This window comes from Arachis duranensis, chromosome 3 (genome assembly GCF_000817695.3).
Source record: "Arachis duranensis cultivar V14167 chromosome 3, aradu.V14167.gnm2.J7QH, whole genome shotgun sequence".
Classification (NCBI taxonomy): domain Eukaryota; kingdom Viridiplantae; phylum Streptophyta; class Magnoliopsida; order Fabales; family Fabaceae; genus Arachis; species Arachis duranensis.
Window position 1 is genome coordinate 134135832 of NC_029774.3, and position 23743 is coordinate 134159574.

At 30.4% G+C, this 23743-nt stretch overlaps 3 protein-coding genes across 4 annotated transcripts; 1 reads left to right on the forward strand and 2 right to left on the reverse strand.

Moving 5' to 3' along the window:
• Positions 1-345: 345 nt before the first annotated feature.
• On the reverse strand, positions 346-3191 carry LOC107482157 (putative F-box/LRR-repeat protein At5g41840). 2 transcript variants are annotated; one of them, XM_052259686.1, is made up of 4 exons: positions 3060-3191; positions 1670-2218; positions 950-1039; positions 346-862 (listed from the first exon to the last, which is right to left on the reverse strand). In XM_052259686.1, the coding sequence occupies exons 2-4, from the start codon at positions 2198-2200 to the stop codon at positions 455-457; spliced, it is 1029 nt and encodes a 342-aa protein (XP_052115646.1). In that variant the 5' UTR covers positions 2201-2218; positions 3060-3191; the 3' UTR covers positions 346-454. The 2 variants fall into 2 exon arrangements, with proteins under 2 accessions (XP_052115646.1, XP_052115645.1); XM_052259685.1 differs by having other exon boundaries at positions 950-1198.
• Positions 3192-8633: 5442 nt separating this feature from the next.
• On the forward strand, positions 8634-13534 carry LOC107482277 (uncharacterized). Its single transcript, XM_016102722.3, has 12 exons — positions 8634-8880; positions 9272-9422; positions 9606-9701; positions 10239-10315; positions 10505-10584; positions 11091-11151; positions 11722-11789; positions 11880-11961; positions 12166-12246; positions 12323-12400; positions 12791-12910; positions 13118-13534. The coding sequence occupies exons 1-12, from the start codon at positions 8713-8715 to the stop codon at positions 13292-13294; spliced, it is 1239 nt and encodes a 412-aa protein (XP_015958208.1). The 5' UTR covers positions 8634-8712; the 3' UTR covers positions 13295-13534.
• A 779-nt stretch (positions 13535-14313) lies between these two features.
• LOC107482276 (PLASMODESMATA CALLOSE-BINDING PROTEIN 3) lies at positions 14314-17226 on the reverse strand. Its single transcript, XM_016102721.3, has 3 exons — positions 16682-17226; positions 16564-16597; positions 14314-14829 (listed from the first exon to the last, which is right to left on the reverse strand). Exons 1-3 carry the CDS (start codon positions 17022-17024, stop codon positions 14604-14606), a joined length of 603 nt encoding a protein of 200 aa, XP_015958207.1. The 5' UTR covers positions 17025-17226; the 3' UTR covers positions 14314-14603.
• Positions 17227-23743: the final 6517 nt, after the last annotated feature.

The window sequence follows — 23743 nt, forward strand, 5'->3', positions numbered from 1 at the left end:
ACACTTTTACATTTACTTCTACAGGATTAGTTTTTAACTTTATATTATATGCTCTGACGTAATAGTGAATATAAATCAATCGCTTTATTTTTTTCGCAAAAAGAAAAAATTCTAAACATGAACATTCACATTTATCGTTACCTTATAAAGAGAAAAAATGTTGTAGAACATTGATATATACATGTAAGCACTTAAGTACATACTAAATTACTAATTATCCTAATACAGCAGCAACGCCAATGTTCTAAACCAAATATTTCAAACTCACTTTACCAAATAAGTAATGTCTATCAGTTGATAATAGAAAGATCACAGTTCTAACATAAAACCAATATTTTCATCAGCACAACATGTTGGCAATGCATCTAACATGGTCTTAAAGTCGGCGTTCTCATCAATCTTGAACGTACAAATAACCTTGACAATCTTCAAGGCATGCCACCAACATTTTGTATTACTTGAACTGCAGTGGCACTTCCCTTCCTTTCTTCCCATCAGTGTCTCGTACAAAAACTGTTGTTTTTTGCAAAATAACAAACGGAGTTAGAAAGAACATATCGATGATAAAGTATATAAATACAAATGCAGTCACTGCTGGGATGGAAGTACTGTTGTCGTTGTAAATGCAAGACTCAATGCAAGACTCAGAGAAAATTTGAGGATAATGACATACCTGAATGAATGCTTTACCATGAACATAAGAGCGAAAACTAAATGAAATAGAGTTCGGGCAGCAACTTGAAAGCAAGTAATTCATAAAAGGGAAATAGAAAGCTTCGTAGTCCGGAGAAAACTGCAATTCCAAGCGTTTAATAGTTGGAGGAATAGATGAAACTTGGAATGCACCCTGCTCTGGTTCAGTCTACAGAATTCAGACAAACAAACAAATAAATAAAATAGGCAAATATGTAAAGTAGAATGAACCAATATAGCAAGTGTATATACTTACTAGAATTGACAGACAGATAAAGAGGGAGACTGATGCCCAAATCTTTTGGGGTTTAATGTTTTGGACAAATTTCCTCAAGCTACTATGGTCCTGAAAATCCACATCGCTAAAACTATTGACTTCCAATTGATTAGAACATTGCTGAAAAGATATACCAGGTTGGTTGTTTCCCTCGTACGCAAATGATAATAAATTTCGAGCATCAATGTTAAGCTCCTCCAAGTTAGAGCAGTATGATAACTTCAAGACCTTGAGTTGAGTACTTGAAATATTAATCCTCTGAGACATCGAGCAATTGTCTAGTTCCAAACTCTCAAGGAAAGGAAATTTAGAAAATAGTTCAAGAAATCATTTGTCTCCAATAACAATGTTCTTCAAATTCCATAAGCACAGCCATCTCAAATTTGTGCAACTATCTAAATTCAATTTGAAAGATGTATTCGGATACTGAAGACAACAATGTAAGCTCTCAACATTTGGAGCATCAATATATACTTCCCGCATTCCTTGAACATAAACTTTCTTGAGCTTATGTAAACCATGCAAGAATTGTGATTCCACAAGACTGAACTCATGCATTTGAGGAATTCCTCTTATTGGAGGGTTATAGACAGCACAATCAATCACGGTTAAATCTTCAATTAGAGGACAATGAGAAATGAGATGATCTATAATCCCTTCATGTGCAAAAAATATATTGCATAGTTTTATTATTCTCACCGAGTAAAGCTTGACGGAATGGGTGAGGAATGCTTGGTTAACTCTGATTCGGTCCATCAACACCAACTTAGTAAGTGATTTGGATTCAATGACACTGAGTGGAAGGTCATAAAACCTGTCCGGACTGTGTCTCCCTACATAGCGACCAGGGAGGCGAAGCTGTAAATGTAATACTTCGCCACCACTTTCAATAGCCATCTTCATCCATAGATCAACATGGTGGGCCATGCACTTATGGTCTACATAGTCCATGATGAGCTTGAATTCTTTGATTGCTAAGCCTAGGTCGCGGAGCCTCAGTAATCTTCTCCCAACATAGTCAATAACTTTGTCTATTTTGCTATGATAATTGTCTACCGTTACATCTTCACTCTTAAAATGTTGATCGCTGCAAATAGACAATATCGGAAACGTAGACCATGTTTCTCTCCAAGCCTTTGATAAGACACTAGTCCTGGCAGAATCTCTGTCCGGAAGCCTTGCGAGAATGTCATGACGTATAGCTTCTGGCAAACCAGATATTTGGTCCATTTTTCCCCAGCTTCAGTACTGATAGCAAGTATAATATCATGGATGGATAATTGCAACTCATAAAATGCGAAGGAAGAAAGAAAAAATTCACATGTATTACATGTTTATTATCAAAATGATTCATCTGGTTAGCTAGGGATCTATGATTATGAAATATGAATGACTTTCAACAAAGGACAGTGATGAGATTTTTCATTGTAAAATTCATAAACTGTTCATCAAATTTCATCATGTCCCAAAATGTCCCATCTGAAACTCATAAATAATAATAATAATAATAATAATAATAATAATAATAATATAAAGATCAATGTGGGAACCTATGTAGATCTCTATCACGAATTCCTTCTTCTTCTTATGTGAAGTGAAATAATTTTTGAGATGGAGTTTAGACCTAAGAAAGAAAATACAAGGGACTAATTTTTTTTTCTCTATGGAAGTAAGATGATTGATGTACATGTACTCTAACATTGTAATTTTTAGTATTTTTTAAAATTATAAAAAATATAAAAATTGGAGTATCTCAAATCTTTCACGATTTTAAAAATTAAAAGATCTGATTTTTATGCTTTAGAAATGTCAGTACTCCCAAAATTTAAACTTTTTAATTTCTGTATTTCAAATTAAACTTTACTACGTTTAAAGTTAATATTCCAAACTCCAGAAAAATACTATTATTAAACCAATATTAAAAAATAAAGTATAGACTCTATCTCCTATCTCCTTTGTCACTAAAGAATGAATTTCAATTTTTCCTCCTATCTCCTAAACAGTAACCTCACTAGTTACTAGATTAACGAAAAGCTCGTTGTTCCAATAACAAAAAAAAAAAAGAGAAAATATTAAAGTTTAAACTTACCTTCTCCAATAGAGTGTGTTTGTGGTGATTTGAAGACTGTAGAAGTGCGGTATTTTTTTTGCTTTGTGATAGATGATGAGATGATGTGAAATAAATGAGGGAGCGAAATTAGAATTTCTGGGGTTAGGTTTTTGATTTCAGTGTTTTATATTCTCACTTTAGACGATGAAAAAAGAGATCTCTCTTTTCAGATTAAGATTTCGATTTCAGTGTTTTATATTCTCACTTTAGACGGTGAAAGAAGATATCTCTCTTCTGAACTCAGGGGTTTCAATATTTTATATACTCATTTTAGACGGTGAAATAAGAGATCGACAAAGAGGACGGTATTATTTGGTGATCTTCTGAAAAAAATTATTTTTTTATAAATTTTATAAAAAAAATAATTTTATGTTTAAATATTTTGTAAAATAAAAATTTGTATTTATCAATTATATTTAGGTATAATAAGGTAAAGGTACTTTTTATTTATTTATTATGTGAAAAATATTTTTAAAAAAAATCTTTTAAAAAAATGTAAATTGTAACTTTTTTTTTAAAAATGTAAATCGTAACTTTTTAAAAAATATAAATTATAATTTTTTTAAAAAATATATTTTTTATTTTTTAATATTTTTATTTTTACTAATAAAAATTTACTAAATACGTTAAAAAAATAAAAAAATTATTTTTTTATCAACTTAATGACACTCAAATATACATTTTTTATTTATAAAAGATGTAGTTTATAAATATGAAATCAATTTTGTTATTGATATATAAAAAACTACTAAGCATCAAATTAGTCAATCTCTAAAAAAATAAATTATCAAAACATTACTTAAAAGTTTGTATCGCAAATAAAAACAAATTTTAAAAACTACTAACGAGAAATAAATCCATTAAAGATTTAAAAATACAACAAAAACAATTTATACTCAAAATGTTGTGATATGTAGACGGTAGTTTAAGTGTTTATCTGAATCTGATGTAAAATTTTCATCTAAATGAAAATTTTATATAGGATAAAAAAAATCTACAAACAAAATGAAATAATAAAACTATGGTTGAATGGTTGTGTGTGTTTGAATTACAATTTGTAAATGGAAATTTATATAAAATTGATTTTGTAAAATTGATTTTAATGAAAAGTAAATTTGGGTTAACGTAATTTATGTTTGACAATCTTTATATCAAAATTGATTATAGTAAAATAAAGGATAAAAAACGTATATGAGTCAAGGAGAGTTTAAAATTACCTAAATCAGCCAAATAAAATTCTGATACATCATTCTACCAAAGAATAAATTAATGTAATTCGAATCAATACAATTCGAATTAGATTTGTATGTAATTCGAATTGATATAATTCGAATTACTTGAAAGCATTGACAACACGTAATTCGAATCAATATGTCACGAATTATAAACTTAGAGTTCGAATTGTTTCAGACGTGCTTTGAAGGGAGTTCGAATCAAGTTGATTCGAATTACTCCCTTTTCGTAACAAATTCTAATAAATTTTTTTAATAAATTTATTTAAATTATACTACAAAAAATATTTTATTCTATGTAAAATAATTTTAAAAAATGGCTTAAAAAATGTTAGGAGTATTATAAAAATTTGTAATGTTCTAATGACTTAGGTACTCAAATTTTAAATAACGTACTCTACATAGTCAATAATAATTTAGAAATTAAAGAAAATATTTTATTCCATACAAAACAATTAAAAATATATTTTATTTATTAGTCCACACATATTTTCTATCATTATATTGCCATTGGAATCCTCGTATATTTCTAATTTCTCAACCTAACCTTCACAAATTCTAACACAGTCTTCGTATAATTTTACTTGAGATATGTGTCTCATATTTTGTGATTTGTATAAGTGAGTCAATATATATAAATGGGTAATAGACGTATCAGTACAAGTTTTATTATTGACTAATGATAACTCTATTTATATTAATATAGAGAGTAAATCAAATAAATATTTAAATTATTGGTCTCTAAAATTTGAAAAAAAATATTATTCTTCGTTATAAATATGTTTATTATATTTTTTCTAATTTTTAAAAGCTGTTTTACCAAACACAATTATAGTACTTGTGCTTATTAAAAACTATTTTTAATGTGATTTTACCAAACGCAAGTGCTGTAGCTTTTAAAAAGTCGTCTTTTAAAAGACAGCTTTCATAAGCTACTCTTAAAAAGTAAAAGCTTTACCAAACCAAGCCTTATTCAAATTATACGGTAAGCAATTCGAATTTTATACAATACGCTTCTGCCCATTCTTGATAGCTCATGAATATTTTTTAATAAATTTATTTAAATTATACCACAAAAAAATATTTTATTGTATGCAAATAATTTAAAAAATATTTTTTAAGCTATTTTTTTTAAATTATTTTGCATTGAATAAAAGATTTTTTGTAGTATAATTTAAATAAATTAATTAAAAAAATTTATTAGAATTTGTTACGAAAAGGGAGTAATTCGAATTATATCGTTTCGAATTACTACTAGTTTCGAAAATAGAATAATTCGAATCAACTTGATTCGAACTCCCTTCAAAGCATGTCTCCCTACTAATTCGAATTAATACAATTCGAACTCTAAGTTTATAATTCGTGACATATTGATTTGAATTACGTGTTGTCAATGATTTCAAGTAATTCGAATTATATACAAATCTAATTCAAATTGTATTAATTCGAATTACATTAATTTGTTCTTTGGTAGAATGATGTATCGAAATTTTGTTTGACTGATTTAAGTAATTTTAAACTCCCCTTAACTTATATACATTTTTTACCCTAAATTGTAAATTTATGTTGGTAAAAAGAGACCATAAATCAAATATAATACAAACTCTCTGTTCAAACAACAGAAACACAATTATGGCGACTATATATTGCTATTGCAACATCACATCAGTCAAATTCTACAACCACATTTCATAACTCGTAACTCACTCCTATTTCTTATATGCTAATCTCAAAAGGTTTCTGATATTAAATTTTAAAATTACAGTTAGCAACACCACTGGAATTTTTGTAAGTATTTATTCGGTTAATTTGATATTGGATAAGAATTGATATAATTTTTTGATATTGGAAATTATAGTATTTTATAAAATTCTGGAGGTTATAGAATTTGCAGCAAGCCTTTTTATTGATATATGCATAGAAAATTATTTATTTTTCATAATACGCACGAATGAAAACTCCTCCCAAATTGCGCATGGCCAATTCGTAACCCTCACCTACGAAATGAAAATAGGCACCATTTCATGCAAGATGGCTACGAAATGGGTGCTACCATCTGACACATGCCATGTCAAGTTCACCAGTCACAAAATGAAGCACTTTCAGGCTGACACACTTGAAGTGTTCCATTTGAACATTTCTTGGGAGGTGAGCTTGACATGGCGTATGTCAGATGCTAGCATCCATTTCGTTGCCACCTTACATGAAATGGTGTCAGATGCGCAATTTAAAAAGAATTTTTGTTCGTGTATATTATGAAAAATAAAGAATTTTCTATGTATATATTAGTAAAAAAGTCATTTGCAGAGTATGAATTGTTAGATTAATTTTTTTTAATTTATAAAGATAATATATTATTTTAATATTAAATTACAATACACAAATTATGTATTGTCACTGCATTTAAAACATATAAAGTTATAAATTAGGGTTTTAATCAAACACATTTTTTTTCATTTATTTATGTATATATTTGAACATTTTAAAGAATAAAAAAATCATTAAAAAATGAAAGATATAATAAGAATATTAAATAGTAAATGAGAACTTAAAATTATATGTAAGCAAATTAAAATTATGTATTTAATATTTTAATGTGATTTGCAAAGAAAAAAAAACATATTGCATAATTGAAAAATTAAATCACAGTGACAAATTAAGTTTAATATAGTAATAACAAAGTTTTAAAGCTAACGTGAAATATTAATATTTTTTCATAAAAAAACTTATTAATGAATTAATATAATTAGGTTCATTATTATGTTGTGCTAGATGAATTGAAAAAAATTATTGCTTGTGACATGTTATTAATTCCATCTAAAATCAAATAATTGATATAATAATAGATTATTTATAATTGATTATAATTATATATTTTTTTTAACCAAAGATAGGAATGAGACTCGAACTCGTAATTTTTAGGTGAATATAGAAAGACTATGTCATTTGAGTTATAACTCATCGGCTGATTATAATTAATTTAGTTTAATCAATCAAACAAAATAAAATTGAAAAATACCTTCAAGAAGAAGTTATGTTTCATAATTAAATGATTGAAATTCAATTTGGTATTTATGAATTAATTAAATTAATGAGTGTGATATTTAAATATTTAATTAAATAATTAATTAGTTGATATAATTAATTTTTTATAATAAATTATATTTAATGAATTAAAAAAAATAAATTAAAAAATATTCTCAAAAACATATATGTCAGTTTCATAATTAAATAAAAAAATTTAATAGATAATTATAATAGATAATAGAATAATAGATATTAGATACGGTGGTAATCGATAATAAATAATAGATAATAGATTTACTTAGTTAAACTAAAAATAAAATAATGACCTCTCTCTCAATTTAATTTTATTCACGTTATATTATTTTTCATTAATAAATTACAGTCATAATTTTCAATTTACTAAATAACAAATTAAGTTATTTATTTTTGCTGATTTTAAATTTGTTAGTAAATCACCATGACTAACTCTATGAAATGAATAAGACTATACGATCAATAACAAATTAAGTTATTTATTTCTTGCTTGTGATGGAAAACAAATTTTTTTAGTCGAACTTATACTAAAATTTTCTTTCCTTCTTATTTTCTTTCATAATTAAATAAAAAATATTATTTTTCACCCATTTTTTTTATTTATTTTCTTTTCACTCATTTTTCTATCAAACCAAAGATAGTGTTAAAGATTGACAAAGCAACTCAAAAGCTGTGACTAAACGGATAAGAAACACTAAGGAGAAGGAAAATTCAAGCTCTGCTCTATGCTATCGTATTTTTTTATTTTATTTTGGTCATACATGCTATCGTATTCAATTACTCATTGCCTTATTAGGACTGTGTAGTCTCTGCATTTTGGGCCTTTGGTCTATGTTTAAAAAAAGAAAAATAAAAATAAAAAACCTAATCAAACAATTTCCTTGAGTCAAGATAAAAAAAAAAAAAATTCTGTTAGACGAAAAACAAAGATTTTCCTTGCCTTTTTTTTTCTTTTTCTGTTAGACGAATGCTTACGTTGAAAATTTTATTATCAATAAAATATTTTTAATTACTTTTAATAAATATATAATAAATACGTAAAAGTTTAATTTTTTATTTTTCTTATTTTTTAATTAACAATACAAACATGTATTATTAATTTCAAACAACTGAACAAGAGTCAAATAATAATAATAAATTAACAATAACTACTCCCATTTTATAAAATCAAATTCCTAGAAAATTAGTAAAATAAAAAAATCTAATTACTTTTTAACTTGAAATAATAAAATAATAATTAAACTCTTAATCTTTCCAAATACAAATCTTCTAATCGGATCCTTTTCCCGATTAGTAAACAGCTGCGGTGCTTTTGTGAAGAAGCTGTGAAAGTTGCATCAATGGCGGGGGTTTCTCTCAAGTGTGGTGACTGTGGCACTCTGTTGAGGTCCGTAGAGGAAGCGCAACAGCATGCAGAGCTCACCAACCACTCCAACTTCTCCGAATCCACCGAAGCAGTTCTCAACCTCGTCTGCACTGCTTGCGGCAAACCCTGCCGATCCAAAACCGTTAGATCCCTATCTCTCTTTCATTCTCCTTTTCCTGTTTACGTTTCCTCAATTTCTTGGTAGCACATGGCTTCTGGATCGTGTTTTTGAATTGAACCATCTATATACAAACAGCTGATGAACTGTTATGAATTATGATCTTGCTGTGATTTTCAGTTATTTTAGGGTTTAACTTGTTTGAGGTTCTGAATTTTAGTTGGCTGCTGCAACGGGGAGAAATTAGAACAAACAAACTTTCTTTTTGTGTGTGTATTTTGCATATTTGTTGAGTCTAGGAGATAATTTTCTGTTTCATTATGTATGGAGAAGAAGGAACCTTGTTTTTGCAGTGTTTTCTAAGGTGCCTTGATTTCTTGATAGTTTTCCTTTCCCCATGCTATTGATCATTTAGGAAAGTGATTTGCATACGAAAAGAACCGGGCATACTGAGTTTGTAGATAAGACTTCCGAGGCAGCCAAACCGATAAGTTTAGAGGCTCCAAAAGTGGATGAAGCTGCTACCTCAGAAGAGGCTCTCAATGCAGATGCAAGCCAAGATGCAGGTTACCTACTACTCTGTTAGCCTCAATTAACCCATGACTGTAATAAACCTTGAAAATAGATATTGTGTGTCACTTTGTTTTTGGAAAGCCTTCTCAAAGATTTCACCCTTATTCTTTTGGCTAATGAATGATAATATCTACTTTTTAAGGTCAGTAATTATTGCTTTATGCTTTAAAATACAGAAATGGTTGTTCCTGAGGTTGACAAAAAGCTTGTTGAGGAACTTGAAGCAATGGGATTTTCTACAGCTCGAGCAACACGTGCACTTCATTATTCTGGTGAGTTTCCTTTCAATTCTGTTATTATATTTCTAGCTGCATATTGTTCTTTATGTTTTGTGCGAGAAAGCTAATAAGAGGCTCAGCTATGTTAAGCAAATCAAATGAAAGATGGTACATTTTATTAGGGGGTCGTGGAGGAAAACGGGAATGGATCCTCTCCATCTTTTTTCTCTCAATTATTTTGTCAAGTCTGATCTCTCACCATACACTCCTTAAGTGGGACCAAGAGAAAACATGTGAGAGAAGATATTGAGTGGTGACAGATCACACTTGACAAAACAATTAAGGAAAAAAATTGAGAGGATCCATGAAAAGTGGGTAAAAGAAGATGAAACTGTTAATACTTGTGTGTGATAACAATTACATTTGACACAATTGTAGATAGTCATTTTTTTAAAATTGTGTACTTTTACTATCTCTAGATCTAGGTACTTTACAATACATTATTTATGTTATTTATATTTGGACATTGATATCATTTACTCTGTAGATATTAAACATTGGATTTGGTTCTCTCTTTGACTCTTTCTATAGGTAATGCTAGCATCGAGGCTGCCATAAATTGGATAGTAGAGCATGAGTCTGACCCTGACATAGATCAGATGCCCTTGGTATGATTTGTTTACATTATTAGTATGGTAATATGGCATATTCATGGTACTCACATTGTTTAACGAGATATAGATTTTAATATTGTGATTTTTAATCAAATTAGACTAATTCATGCTATGACTTAATGTCAAATCTATTTGGTATAACTAAGTTGCAATATCTAGCTCTTGACCTGATGTTTCATTCAGGTACCTGCCAATACCAAAGTTGAGGCTCCTAAACCTTCTCTTACCCCAGAAGAACTGAAGGCTAAACAACAGGAGCTAAGGTTTGAAACTGGATGTCAAATAAGATTTACATATGGCCTGAATTGTGAAGCTATTTGAGTTTAAACTTTAAATATAATGTAGCCATGGTAGTCACAGATTCAATTTTGCTTAAGCAGCTTGTGTATATGCATCAAACACCTAGTTTGGGCACCCTGATTTGTAGGCATTCTTAAAGCGGTCAACTATTAGAAATGCATCTGCAGATTTTAGCGCCTTCCAATACTGCATTTAGATTATATAAATGACTGCAACTTATATATGACGGTGTTAATGGTGGCTTTGCTGAATTTCCTGTCTTTTTGTTGTGTTTGCTAATTTGCTTCTGGGTATTCTGGAGTTCTTTTGTTGTCATGTTTAGATTTTGTTATATAATCTAGTTAGCATCTTGTGTATCTTGACTTTTGTCCAGAATTATAGTTTGTGTGTGGTAGTTTTAGTCAGTCTTATCTATCATCGGTTTTTCATTTGTATTATCACTTTTTATTTTGAATCTATAATATTTAAGGGAGAAAGCTCGCAAGAAGAAAGAAGAGGAAGAAAGGAGAATGGAAAGAGAAAGAGAAAAGGTATTTTGTAGAATCACTTATCTCTTGGTGATAACGATAGGTGATTTACATTGATACTTGCATTTTAATATATTTGTGGGTGTTTATGTCTATACATCCTGTTAGGGATATAAAACCATTTTGAACCTCCATGTAGGTGCTTAAGGTTTTACAAATTATTTCAGGCGAGACAAAACGTAAGAGTTGTCCTTGGTTATGAAACAACTTGAATAAAGTAATCAATTATAATTGGGCCTCAAGTGCTTCGGGTTATCTTTCCTCGGTAATTTTTAAGCACCTATACTGTAAATTACTCCCACATCATGGATGAGAGTTTAGCTCCTAAAGAATACATAGGGCTATCATTGTATGAATTTCAATCTGCTATATTATATCTCTGCAATGTGACACATTCCAAAGTAAGAAGTATCTTTTTGGTTATCCTCTTGAAGAATTTGTTTCTTAATTTATGTATATAAAGTTTCTGTGGTTGGGCCAGTATGCAAAATCTTAATACACCATCTCAAGATACATATGTCCATACATGTCAAGCAGATACGTATGCTTGTCTCATATATATTTTTTATTTAGGAGAGAATTCGCATTGGCAAGGAGTTGCTAGAAGCAAAGAGGATCGAAGAAGAGAATGAGAGAAAACGGTCTGTCTTAACCAGTATATTATTGGTCTTGCATCCTGTCTTTTGTCATGAATGCACCTAGCTTTAAGCAAAATCTGCTTCCGTTTACAGGTTGCTGGCATTGCGAAAAGCAGAAAAAGAGGAAGAGAGAAGGGCTAGAGAGAAAATCAAGCAGAAGTTAGAAGAGGACAAGGTGTAGCTTCTTCAAACAGATCCCCCCCCTTTCCCCTCTCTTTTTTTTTTTCTTTTGTCATGTTTTTTCTTTCTTGAGTTTGTACATCAGCATGGTCATCATGTCGTGCTCTCTTCTTTTTTAAAGAAGATAAGAATTCCTGCAAGATTTTCAATCTCTGCCTTTAACCACCAGAAGAATAATTTTTTTCCTCTATGATGTTAGGCTGAAAGAAGGCGAAAACTTGGATTGCCTCCGGAGGAACCTTCAGAAGCCAAACCCTCAACTGTTGTAGAGGAGAAAAAGGTATGAGAGGGTCCAAAAATGGGTTTCAATTTTTCCCCAGGTACTTCTTTATTTGAAAATTTGTTTTTGCATGCAGAGTTTTCTGCCAGTTAGGCCTGCGACCAAAGCGGAACAAATGAGAGAGTGCTTGCGTTCTCTCAAGCAGAACCACAAGGTACTTTCCTTTTTGTTTTTGATAAAAAAGAATGAAGAAACACAGGTTGTATTCATATATCATATATGCCTCTGAATTAAAATTCTTTAAAACTGCTTTCCGGCTGTTGCTTTTAGAAGATTGCTTCTTTTGTTATATGCTTAATTTATTTATTGCATTACACTGCTAGTTGAGTAGCTACTTGTTAATTATATTGTTACACATAGGTGAGGAAGTATAGGTAACCAATACTATTTTAGCTAATGTGTAGGCTTCGGCTGTAGCCAACAACGCCAATTTCAGTGTATTTGGTTAACTGTTTTCCTTATGCTGCCTATATGTTGGCTACAAAACTTTTGGGCATATAGTATAACTCATGTCTCTTTACATGGTAACTTATTCTTGGAGCAGGAGGACGATACCAGAGTAAAGAAAGCATTCCAAACCCTCCTTACTTATGTGGGAAATGTTGCCAGAAATCCTGACGAGGAAAAATTCAGAAAAATCCGACTTAGTAACCAAACTTTTCAGGTAAGAATTTCCCTAAAGATGAAAAAATTATCTAAGATTTGGGATGGGCAAGTGATACAAGACGTTCAGACCTTAACCATATATTCTTCTAATAATTGCTCACCCCTTTCTTGCTTCCCCCTTTTTTCCATCATCTTCTCTCTCTCTACCAAAGAAAAAGAAAACAATTGCTGATGCTTTGAATGTAATGTTTGTTGTTTGCGACAGGAACGAGTTGGTGCCTTGAAGGGGGGCATTGAATTTCTGGAGATTTGTGGATTTGAGAAGATTGATGGTGGTGAGTTTTTGTTTTTGCCCAGGGACAAAGTTGAGATGGCAGTTCTGAATTCAGCTGGGTCTGAACTAGACTCTGCAATTAAGAATCCCTTCTTTGGAGTTCTATAGTTCAGCAACTGTTATATTCTGATTCAGGCCTTACAATTATTATTGTTCAATGTTTCCAAGTCAAGTGTTTGTTCACCAAACTTGTGTTGTTTAACTTATGCTTGTGTCGGAGAAATTTTGGAGGTCTATACAGAGCTGTTTAAATTACCAGAGAATCTTGTATCTCTATTCCATGGGATTTCGTTGGAGTAAATTATAATACAATATAAAATTAAATAAGTAATAGGCAATTCTTACTTCTATTTTACACTGGCCTAATTACACTTTGGATTGTGGTAAGTATTAAGCAATTATTGCCCCTCACAATTTTGGCAGGCTATTAGTAATGAATTTTGGCACATGGTAAGCAGTCTATTGCCCCTAACAAATTCAGTAGTTTATAACTAGAAATTAGGAAGTAGATTTCTAATCGTTATCTAAATCTCATTCGTAAGGCAGCTTAGTAAATAATATCATATTTCAGATTCTAATTATAGGAACTTGATTTGTATTCCATCAGTATTTTCCAAGAATACAAGTATATAATATAGGAGTTAGAAATAAAATAAGTTTGAATATGTTATAATTATTATATTTGATTTATTCAAAATTTAGAATTTATCATCCACGTAATATATTGTCATTTCTATTAAACCATGTAATTTTCAGTTGCAAAATATTTCCAAGGGTCAACAGAGAATTTGACACAGATTTATATAAAAAGACACTAATACCCTTAAAGATTAATTTGATAGGAGTTGTTTATAGTAAAATTATTATTATTATTGATGAATTATGACGAGTGGATTGAATCACCATATATATAATTTTATTTATTTATTTGATGCAACTGAAAAAAAATATATGTATATATAATTTAATTTATTTTTAATATGTATTTTATATTTGACTAATTTTGTATACACCTAGCATGATTAATGTATTCATGCAAATCAGTTTAGCATCAACATCCGTGATAAAATGCTTAGTGTTCTGGGAACTGAAATAAACTGAATTTAAAAAGATGATTAGGAAGAAATTCATTCTAAATAGAGCTTTATAAGCTGATGATATGATGAAATATACTGTTTGCAACGGGGACAATTAAATTGATCTAGTGAATTAAACTTGAGCCCTATAATTTGCTACCCTAGCTCTGCCCCTCCTTCCTGGTGGATAACAATGCCCCCATCCAGCAATGTTTATAACCTTATACAAAGGATGTTTAAAATATGAAATTGCATTAAAGCAAGGTTATAAACATCAAAAGGCTCCCCCTTTTTAACCCCTGACAAAACTGTAACCTTCCTATTCTCACCAAAGATCATCATCATATGCATATGGCTAGAATGAGAAGGGAGGAAAACAACCCTAGAAACCATGTGGCTGTTGCCTCTGATGCTGCCCTAGAATTGTCGGGGAACGGCGTGTTCATTCCCGGCGTTAGCCCACCGGTGTTGCCCCCGCCGTATATTGGTGTTGTTGTTGTAGGAGACGGCACGTTCGGGTTGTTGAATGCAGGTGTTGTGCTTGGTGTATTTCCCCCTCCAGCAGTGCTAACAAGTTCACAAGAATGAATGAAAAACAAATACCATTTAGTCAACAATTTACGTTTGTTTGTTGTTGTGTTTTTTCTTTAATCAAAAGTTTATATATCTCAATTTGTCCCACTCCATGGCGCTACTATTGAGCCTAACATATTGAGGTTAAAGTTCCAATTACATTGAACTTTTAAATTGCAATAACCATGTGAGTGTGACCTATCAACAAATAAAGATTCATCATGACACGTGAGACGGCACAATAAACCTAGAACTCAAACCAGTGGCCCCATTGACATCATTGTCCCCTGTAACCCTCACTAATTTTCTTACATGGTTTAGGACATATGAAATCAAAAAGCATCAAACACATTACAAGCAATGATTATCATCCGAATCCTAATAAGCATGGTTGCCATGTCACTTTTTCTGATGGAACCTAAACTTGAAACCATGGGAGATGGCTCTGTTTTTAGCTCATTAATTGAACTTACAACTTTCCATATGAGAGAATTCCCTTCATAAAAAACCACCCTTCTACCAAACTATAGACTTCAATAGCGACCTTATTCTATTATAAATTTATCTTGAGGTTTTACACGCAAATGAGAAACTAATGGATGGAAACAAAGGATGTATCATTGCCTGCATCCATGCAGATGAGAGAAGCTAGTCACTTTAGCACTGTAAAGCAGATCACTGACACTATGATTCAAACTAGTTAACAACGACAAAAGGATTTCATCATGGTGATGATTCCTAAGCCGTTGGATGGAGTAGGAGCCCCACTCCAACAGGTGCACCGTACATCATGATCTATTATTTGGCGTCACTCACTCAAATACTCGAACCAAACGATACTACTCCCCCACCTAAAATAGTAAGTAATATTCGAAAATGTGTCTTTATATAAAGATCACACTTATTATATTAAATGTGAAAATTCAGGTGAAGTCGACTTCACATGAAGTTGATATCTGAGAGGCGTTAAATGTAAATTTAATCAAATCAGTCAACTCATCTAACGACTCTCAGTGTCAACTTCACGTGAACTCGACTGCACCTGAGTTTCCACCAATATTAATATATCAAATATTTATTATATATCATCACTTACATAAGATTTAATTCATTTGGGTGCCCCACTCCCCAAATCTACCGATGGATGAGAATGTGTTTGATATTATAGTGAATTCATATAAGTATATAACCAAGATACCAAAGTTCGCAAGTGCAACCCCAGAGCCAGAATTGGAACATTTGAAAAATAAAATAAAATAAACCAGGACATAGTTTTGCAGAAAATAGGCCATGGTTTAATGGCATTTCTAGTTTCATGCAAAGAGACACGTGTCCTAACATAATCTGATGCAACCTCCCCCATTCACCTCTCTCTCTCTCTCTCTCTCTCTCTCTCAAACACACAAGAAAACAGTGAAACACAGCACATTGCCACCACTGTTTGGCTTCCCAATTCGCCTCTATATGTGTATTCGGCAAGCCACAGAAGAAAAGGTACCAAACAGGATTTAAAAATAATAATAATAATAAATAAAGGAAAGATACATCCGAGAATGAGAATATTAGAATCCAATTACTTCAAAAACAAGGAACATTAACCACTTATCTTTAACTATTAAAAACTGTACTCTCCATCTGCCACTAAAAAAGAACTACCATCTCATATTTGCTGCAAAATGCATAGAGTAAGAATTATATTAAAATAAAGATGCAAATAAGCAAACATACCTTCCAGAAGATGGGTACACGCAAGATCCATAGCCTACACAGAAACCATAAAACAGAAAATGAGAACGAACCAAAGGGATCGATAAATTGATGAAGAGTGTTTTGTAGTAGTGCATACTGGGATCGCTTTGAGCAATGGTGGCAGTTCCAGCAAAATCACAGGAACCAGGAGCTCTTCCCCTTCGCTGGTAATAACTGTTGAAGGCGTAAGAAGCATGGGCTTGGATAGTGTTAGGAAGGAAGCAAAGGCCATTGGCTTGAAGAGGAAAGCAATCTGCACCGGAACCACATGCATAGTCCAGTGCAGTTTGCAGGGCCTGGTTGGATGCATCACTTCTAGCTACACACCATGTTGCTTGGCCACTCACATTGTTGTTCATCATGGTGGTCGCCATTAACAGCATCATCAGCAAGGAAGTAATGTGAAGCTTTGACGATGGTGGAACCCATAGTGCTGCCATATTAAGAAGGAAGATATGGCTTTGTTTCTGCTTATTAGTTGGTAAAGGAAGAGAGAGAGAGAGATTAAAGAGTGTGTGGTCAGAGAGGGGAAAAGAGGGATGCAAAAAACATATATTATTGTTGTGTAGAGATCAAAACAGAAGGAGGCGCTTTGGCTTTCTCTTTAGCTTCTCTTTTTCTTTATGATCTCTCTCTCTCTCTCTCTCTCGTATTTATAAATTATAACGTTAATGTCTGCCTGTGAGTCTGCTGTGTTGGATGATCAGTCCCAGTAACTTTTTCGTCAGGTATTCCTCTGTTTATTATATTTATATTTTAAAATTTATACATAAATTAATAAAATGTAATTATTAAAAATAATTTAATGTTTATACTAATAAAATGATGAAAAAAATTACTAAAAACGGCCGCCTCCAAAATTTTTTTCTAAAGTAATTATGATTTTACATATTTCTTCCAATAAAAATTATTATTTTATATATTTAATTCAATTGCATAAAAATAGTTATTCTAATAAAAATATCTTCTAAAAATAATATTTTAAATCGTTAAATCGTTTATCATGTCAACTAAAGGTTAATTTTTTTTATATTGGTTAAATACATGTGTAATACATTGATATTGAAAGATTATGTATTTTTTTTATATGGTGTTTTATTCAAATCGGACGATTTGATTTGTTTGAAGAAAAAAATAAACTACAAATCGGAGGATCCGATTTGCTTGAAGAAGAAAATAAACACCAAATCGGAGGGTCCAATTTGTATTTTTTATTTTTTTTAATTTGTTAAAATGAAACTCGGACGGTCCGATTTCAACAATAAATTTTTTTTATTTTCAAAATTACAAATCGGACCGTCCGATTAGGATTTTTAACTTTTTTTATTTTTTTCCAAACTCAAAACGGAGGGTTCATTTTCTGCTCACACCACATATATGAAAAACATCTCTCTTCTCCACAGTGTTGTATTACTACATTCTCTTCTCCATATCAAAAATAAAAAGCATCAACTAAATATATATGATTGAATTATCTAACCATTTATATATTATTCTCATTTAAAATTGTCTCCGACAGTAATCATTTTGTGTAAATTGTATGTTTGTATTATTTTAAAGAATCTCATTAGAAAATCAAGAGAGATTTAGGCTCAGTTTGGGTAACCAACTTAATTAAGTTCTTTGTGATAAAATAACTTAAATAATAAATTACTTTGTTAAAAATAACTTATAAATAAGTTATTTTGTGTTTGAATTTTTAACTCTAAAAATGCCTATTTTATAGAAATGTGATGAAAAAATAGAAGTATTATGAAAGAAATCATTTTTTCTAACTTCTCTATAAGCTCCTAAATAGCTTCTTAGAAAGTTGCAATTTAGTTTTAAAAATTACACCAGACATTAATACTACTACTTTTCATACGTTAAAAGTTAAAAAAATTACTTCTAAAGTTTTCCAAACGGCCCTTAGTCTACAGTAAGTCACAAATATTTTTGAATTATATTCTATACTAGTTAATAATATTAATTGTTATTAATTAATGATTATTTAAATTTTTTTTAAAAGATATAAAATTTAAGAAGAGTGCTAGAGAGTCGGTAAATTTTGTGATTTGTAACTATTAATTAGTTATTATTGGTATTTTCATCCAATGATATAGGATTATTCATTTTTCTTTTACTGATGATTAAATATTGATCAAATTTTAATAGAAGTATTGGTTTCTAGACTTTCTCAAAATTTAAACTAAGCAAAAGTTTATTTTTAATGATTTTATATTTGACTTAGTTTATAATTTATTATAATATTAATTGAAATTAACCGTTACAATATTAATTTTCAGCATTATTCATTGAATATTATTCTTAAACTAATCAGAATTTAATTAGAGGACAACAACTTGTGTGAGTGCAAGTATTAAATTTGTTTTCTTTTTTGAGATTTTTGTTTTTTCTTAATGAACAATACTAAAGAGTCAATATGATTTATTGTTTTTAGTTTTTTGGTTATTAGTTTGTCATTAATATTTAAAAATATAGAATAAAAAATATTGTTAAATTACTAAATTAAAATAATTAAATTAATAATTAAATAATGGTCAAAAATAATAAATTTTAATCTCCTAACATTCTCTTTGCTAATTTAAAAAATCTGTCTGAGATTATTAATTCAAGAAAGAAAAACAAAAAATATTTATTCAGGTGAGATAAATAGTTGATGAGAGAATATTAAATAGGTAAAAGAATTTAATTGGATAATTAGATAAATATTTTATATAAACAAAATATCAAGTTGTTAGCATTTATTCAAACCAAATAAATTAAAATATTTGATAAATAAAAAGCTTATATAAATTAATTTATTGATCAATAATAAATTTTTAAATAAAATTTTAATTTACGATAAATTAATTTTTATTCGATTAAAATGGGGATACCATACAAAAAAAAAATGGTATTAATCATTGTTATGTTTACGTAACAAATATTTTGTAGGTGTGTATCAAGCATTAAAATTCAATAATTCAAAATATTCTATCAAGTTCGAAATATATGGTATCTTAAGATAGGATGTTTGTTTCTTTCAAGAATTATTATATGACATTGACCCTTAAGGTTAATTGAAAAAAAAAATGTCCTCGTATATTCCACTATCCAGGGTTTATTTTTTACCTTATATAGTTATATACAAAGACAAAGTTCTCAAAAGAACTTACTAAAGCCTTCAAAATACCTTCCTAGCTAGTTTTAACTCTGATAATTTTCTCTTTATCTTCATTTTTCTCCTCCCAACCATGAAAATAATTACCATAGACCTTTTAGATTTATGATTGTCTAGCTGACACGCTTGAATTTCTCTAATATGATTAATAATAATTGAAATTGAAATTCTGTCGATTCTTGATCTAAATGCATTTTTTACTTTTAAAATACAGTTAAATCCTAAAATTTTATTGTGTTTAAAAATATTTACAAAAGAAAAAGTAGAATTATTAAGCGTTTACAAAGAATTGCAGATAACATAAATTTTTAAAATAATTACTTTTTTCAAGACTTGCAAGTTTTTCTTTAGAAAGATTATGAAAACATTTTCTTTCAAAAAGAGGTGATGTAATCTAGATACAAGTGGATTGAGTTTAGAAACCGTAATACCAAGTATTTTCATAGTACTACTTTAGCTAAAAGAAGAAGGAACAAGGTGGACAGCCTCCAAAATATTGATGGTAATTGGATTAGTGATAAAACTACTCAAAAAATATGATTTTTAATTTCTACTTTAATTTTTATTCTGATGATATTCTTGATTTTGAATTTATTTTGAGAAATTTTTTTCTAATTATTCCTTAAGAAGATCTGAATGCTATTGACAATATACTTTTTTTTTTTATCAAAAATTAAGGATTCGATTTTTAATATGGAAAGCCTTAAAACATTTGGTATTGGTGATATCCAATCAGTTTTTTATCAAAATCAATAGGACAGAGTTGGCCTTGATTTGTACAAGCTTGTTAAGGGAATCTTTATAAATTCTGCGAAAATAGAAAAAATAAATGAAACTCTCACTGCGCTTATTCTAAAAGTGGAACCTATTATCAATTTGAAGTAAATGTGGCCCATTAGTTTTTGTAATATCTTTTACAAAGTAATTACGAAGATTCTGGCTAACAGGTTGAGAGGAGTGATGGATAAGATTGTCAATCCTATCTAATGTAGTTTTGTATCCGGGAGACAGAGTTCAGACAATATTATCATCACTCAAAAAATTATTTACTCTATAAGAAATAAGAAAGGTCCTAAAGAATGAATGGCTATTAAAATTGATCTAGAAAAAGCATATGACAGATTGAAGTAGACTTTTATTCGAGATGTTTTGAACGACATTGGCCTCCCCCTGAACATCATTGAGCTCATATGTACTTGCATCTCTACTACTAGGATGAGAATTCTTTGGAATGGTGATGTCTTAAATGAATTTTCTCCTACTAGGAGTATCCGGCAAGGTAATCCGATATCTCTTTATATTTTTGTTCTATGCATGGAGAGATTGTATCATCTTATTAATTCTGCCATCAGTTTGGGATTTTGGAAGCCCATTCGTCTTAGTCGGGAGGCACCTGAGTTATCCCATCTCTGTTTTGGGATGACCTAATTCTTTTTTTAGAAACTAATATAGAACAAGTTGACATCATCAAGAGAGTTTTAGAAGTTTTTTGCACGAGCTTCAGGCCAAAAATTTGCAATAAAAAATGATAATTTTTTTTCCTAAGAATGTGGGGGAACTAAGTGAGAAATGATATAAGCAATTTCTTAAATTTCTCTAGAACGGACGATCTGGATAAATATTTAGGAGTTTCGATCATCTATTGAAGAGTGACAAAAGACACATACAAGGAGATTGAAACTAAGGTTAAAAGGAGACTTAACAATTAGAAGGCTTCCACCCTATCCTTAGCTGGGAAAACCATTTTGATGAGATCTGTCCTATCTATTACTTCTGTTTATACTATGCAAACTACTTTATTGCCTACTGCTACTTGTAATTTTATTGATCATAAATGCAAGAGCTTTATTTGGGGAGAAACAGAGCAAACTAAAAAATCTATCTTTTAAACAGGCGGATAGTGAGTAAGCCGAATTTGTATAGTGGGCTTGGGGTTAGACATGCTAAAGATTTGAATCGAACCTTCATGATGAAAGTAGGCTGGGAATTGATCGAGAAGAAAGATTCCCTCTGGTCAAAGGTTCTGAGGACTAAGTACAGATGCGGCAATGACATTGTTCCTCGTATTGAGAGGAGGAATAATGATTCTAATCTGTAGAAGAGAATCTGTTCGACTTGGGATGATGTTCAGTCTAATTCTATTTGGGTATAGGAGATGGATCACAAATCAATTTTTGAAAGCATAACTGGGTTCCTAATTTATGAAGATTAAATAAGCTTCAACCTCAGGTAGGTTTTACATCTGATTCAGGAACCTTAGTTTACTTGCAGCTTTTCTTACCATTTCAAGTGGCTGGATATATTTAAACTTAAAAGCTGGCTTCTAGACATAGTGGTTTAGAAGATTTTGGCTATGTGTCCACCCTCAGCTTGGAAGGAAGGTGATCATATTGCGTGGGCGACTTCTCCTAATGGAGTCTTTTCCCTAAAGTTTGCCTATAATTCCTCACAAAACAATCTGAGAGTCCAAAATTAAATCTTCAAGCTTATGTGGAGATGGAAAGATCCGGAAAGAATTCGGTATTTTTTTATGGCTTATGGCTCATGATGCGATCATCACCAATATCAAAAGGTATAGAAGACACATGTCGCAAGATGCAGCTTGCCCACGTTGTCAGCATTGTAATGAAACGGTTATGCATGTGCTTCGTGACTGCCATTTTGCTAGAGCTACCTGAAATTTATTGCAGCCCAGTAATTGCATTGGAGACTTTTTTAGCCTGAATCATATGAATTGGCTCATTAGAAACTTATCTTTCTCTGGTGATTTGTCAGTGAAATTCGGAGTAACTTTATCCTTACTGTGGTATTCTAGAAACAAGCAAGTGTTCGAAGGAAAGAATTCTAATCCTAAAGGGGTTGTTGAGTCTATTATAAACAGGAGTTATGAGTTTAGCGCAATGATAAAGACAAATATTATTCCGAAAAAGACCAATACTAATCGGAACTTGATCCGTTGGTCCCCCAAATGAGAACTTCATTAAGATCAACGTCGATGGATCCTTCTTTAGCCATACGGAGAATGCAAGTTGTGGATGAGTATTCTATAATTAGCTAAGAAGGTTTGTCACATGTTTCTCTTGTAATTTAGGCAGCTGCTCAATCATGCAAGCTGAGCTATGGGATATTATTAGAGGTTTCGAGATTGCGGTAGCTAATGAGTTCTGATATGTAATTGTTGAGTTAGATTTTGAAATGGCCATAAATTTTATTAAAAATGGATGCTCAACCCAGCATTTTTGCGCAATGCTCCGTGAGAATATTACTATTCTTGTGAGAAGAATCCCACATGTGAGTTGGAACTATATTCTTCAATAAACAAATTCAGTAGGGAACGCATTCTAGTCCCTATTTATGGCCCATCTGTCACAAAAAGTAACTCCACATCAGTTTTTGCATCATTACCAGTAAATAAGAACTTAAAGAATCTCTCTCTTCTCCATTAGAAGGAACTAACTTTAGTTCCTATTGTGATCTCACTTAATTAATTAATTAAAGTAATTAAAATTAATATAATTATTATTTTTTATAATAATATTATTTAAAATTATAAATTTAAAATAATTTAATATTATAAAATATTAAAATAAATAACTTAAATTTGGTTAGTATTTTAAATATATATTTTTTATATTTTTTATTAATTTACCACATTGCATGATTTTATTGGTTGTTGTAAGTCCCTGTTTAGAAGAACTCTCAACTTTGATCCACGTGATGAGCCCTCCTTTCCTTTTCACTCCAATAGTAATTGAGTCCCCATATATCAGAAGAAGAACTCTATTTCTTAGCATTGGAGTTGCTAACCCTCTCTAATCTACTAAAAAAACCTTCAAAACATAAATTTCTGTTCAACACAAAAATTATTTAGTATAGCACTCTGACTAAGTCGTTTATTTATTATTTTTTTTGTCAGAAAATATTATTGTATTATTTATTTATTTACGTTATACACGCATTTATTATATAGGTGGTTATATACTTATATTCCACTCT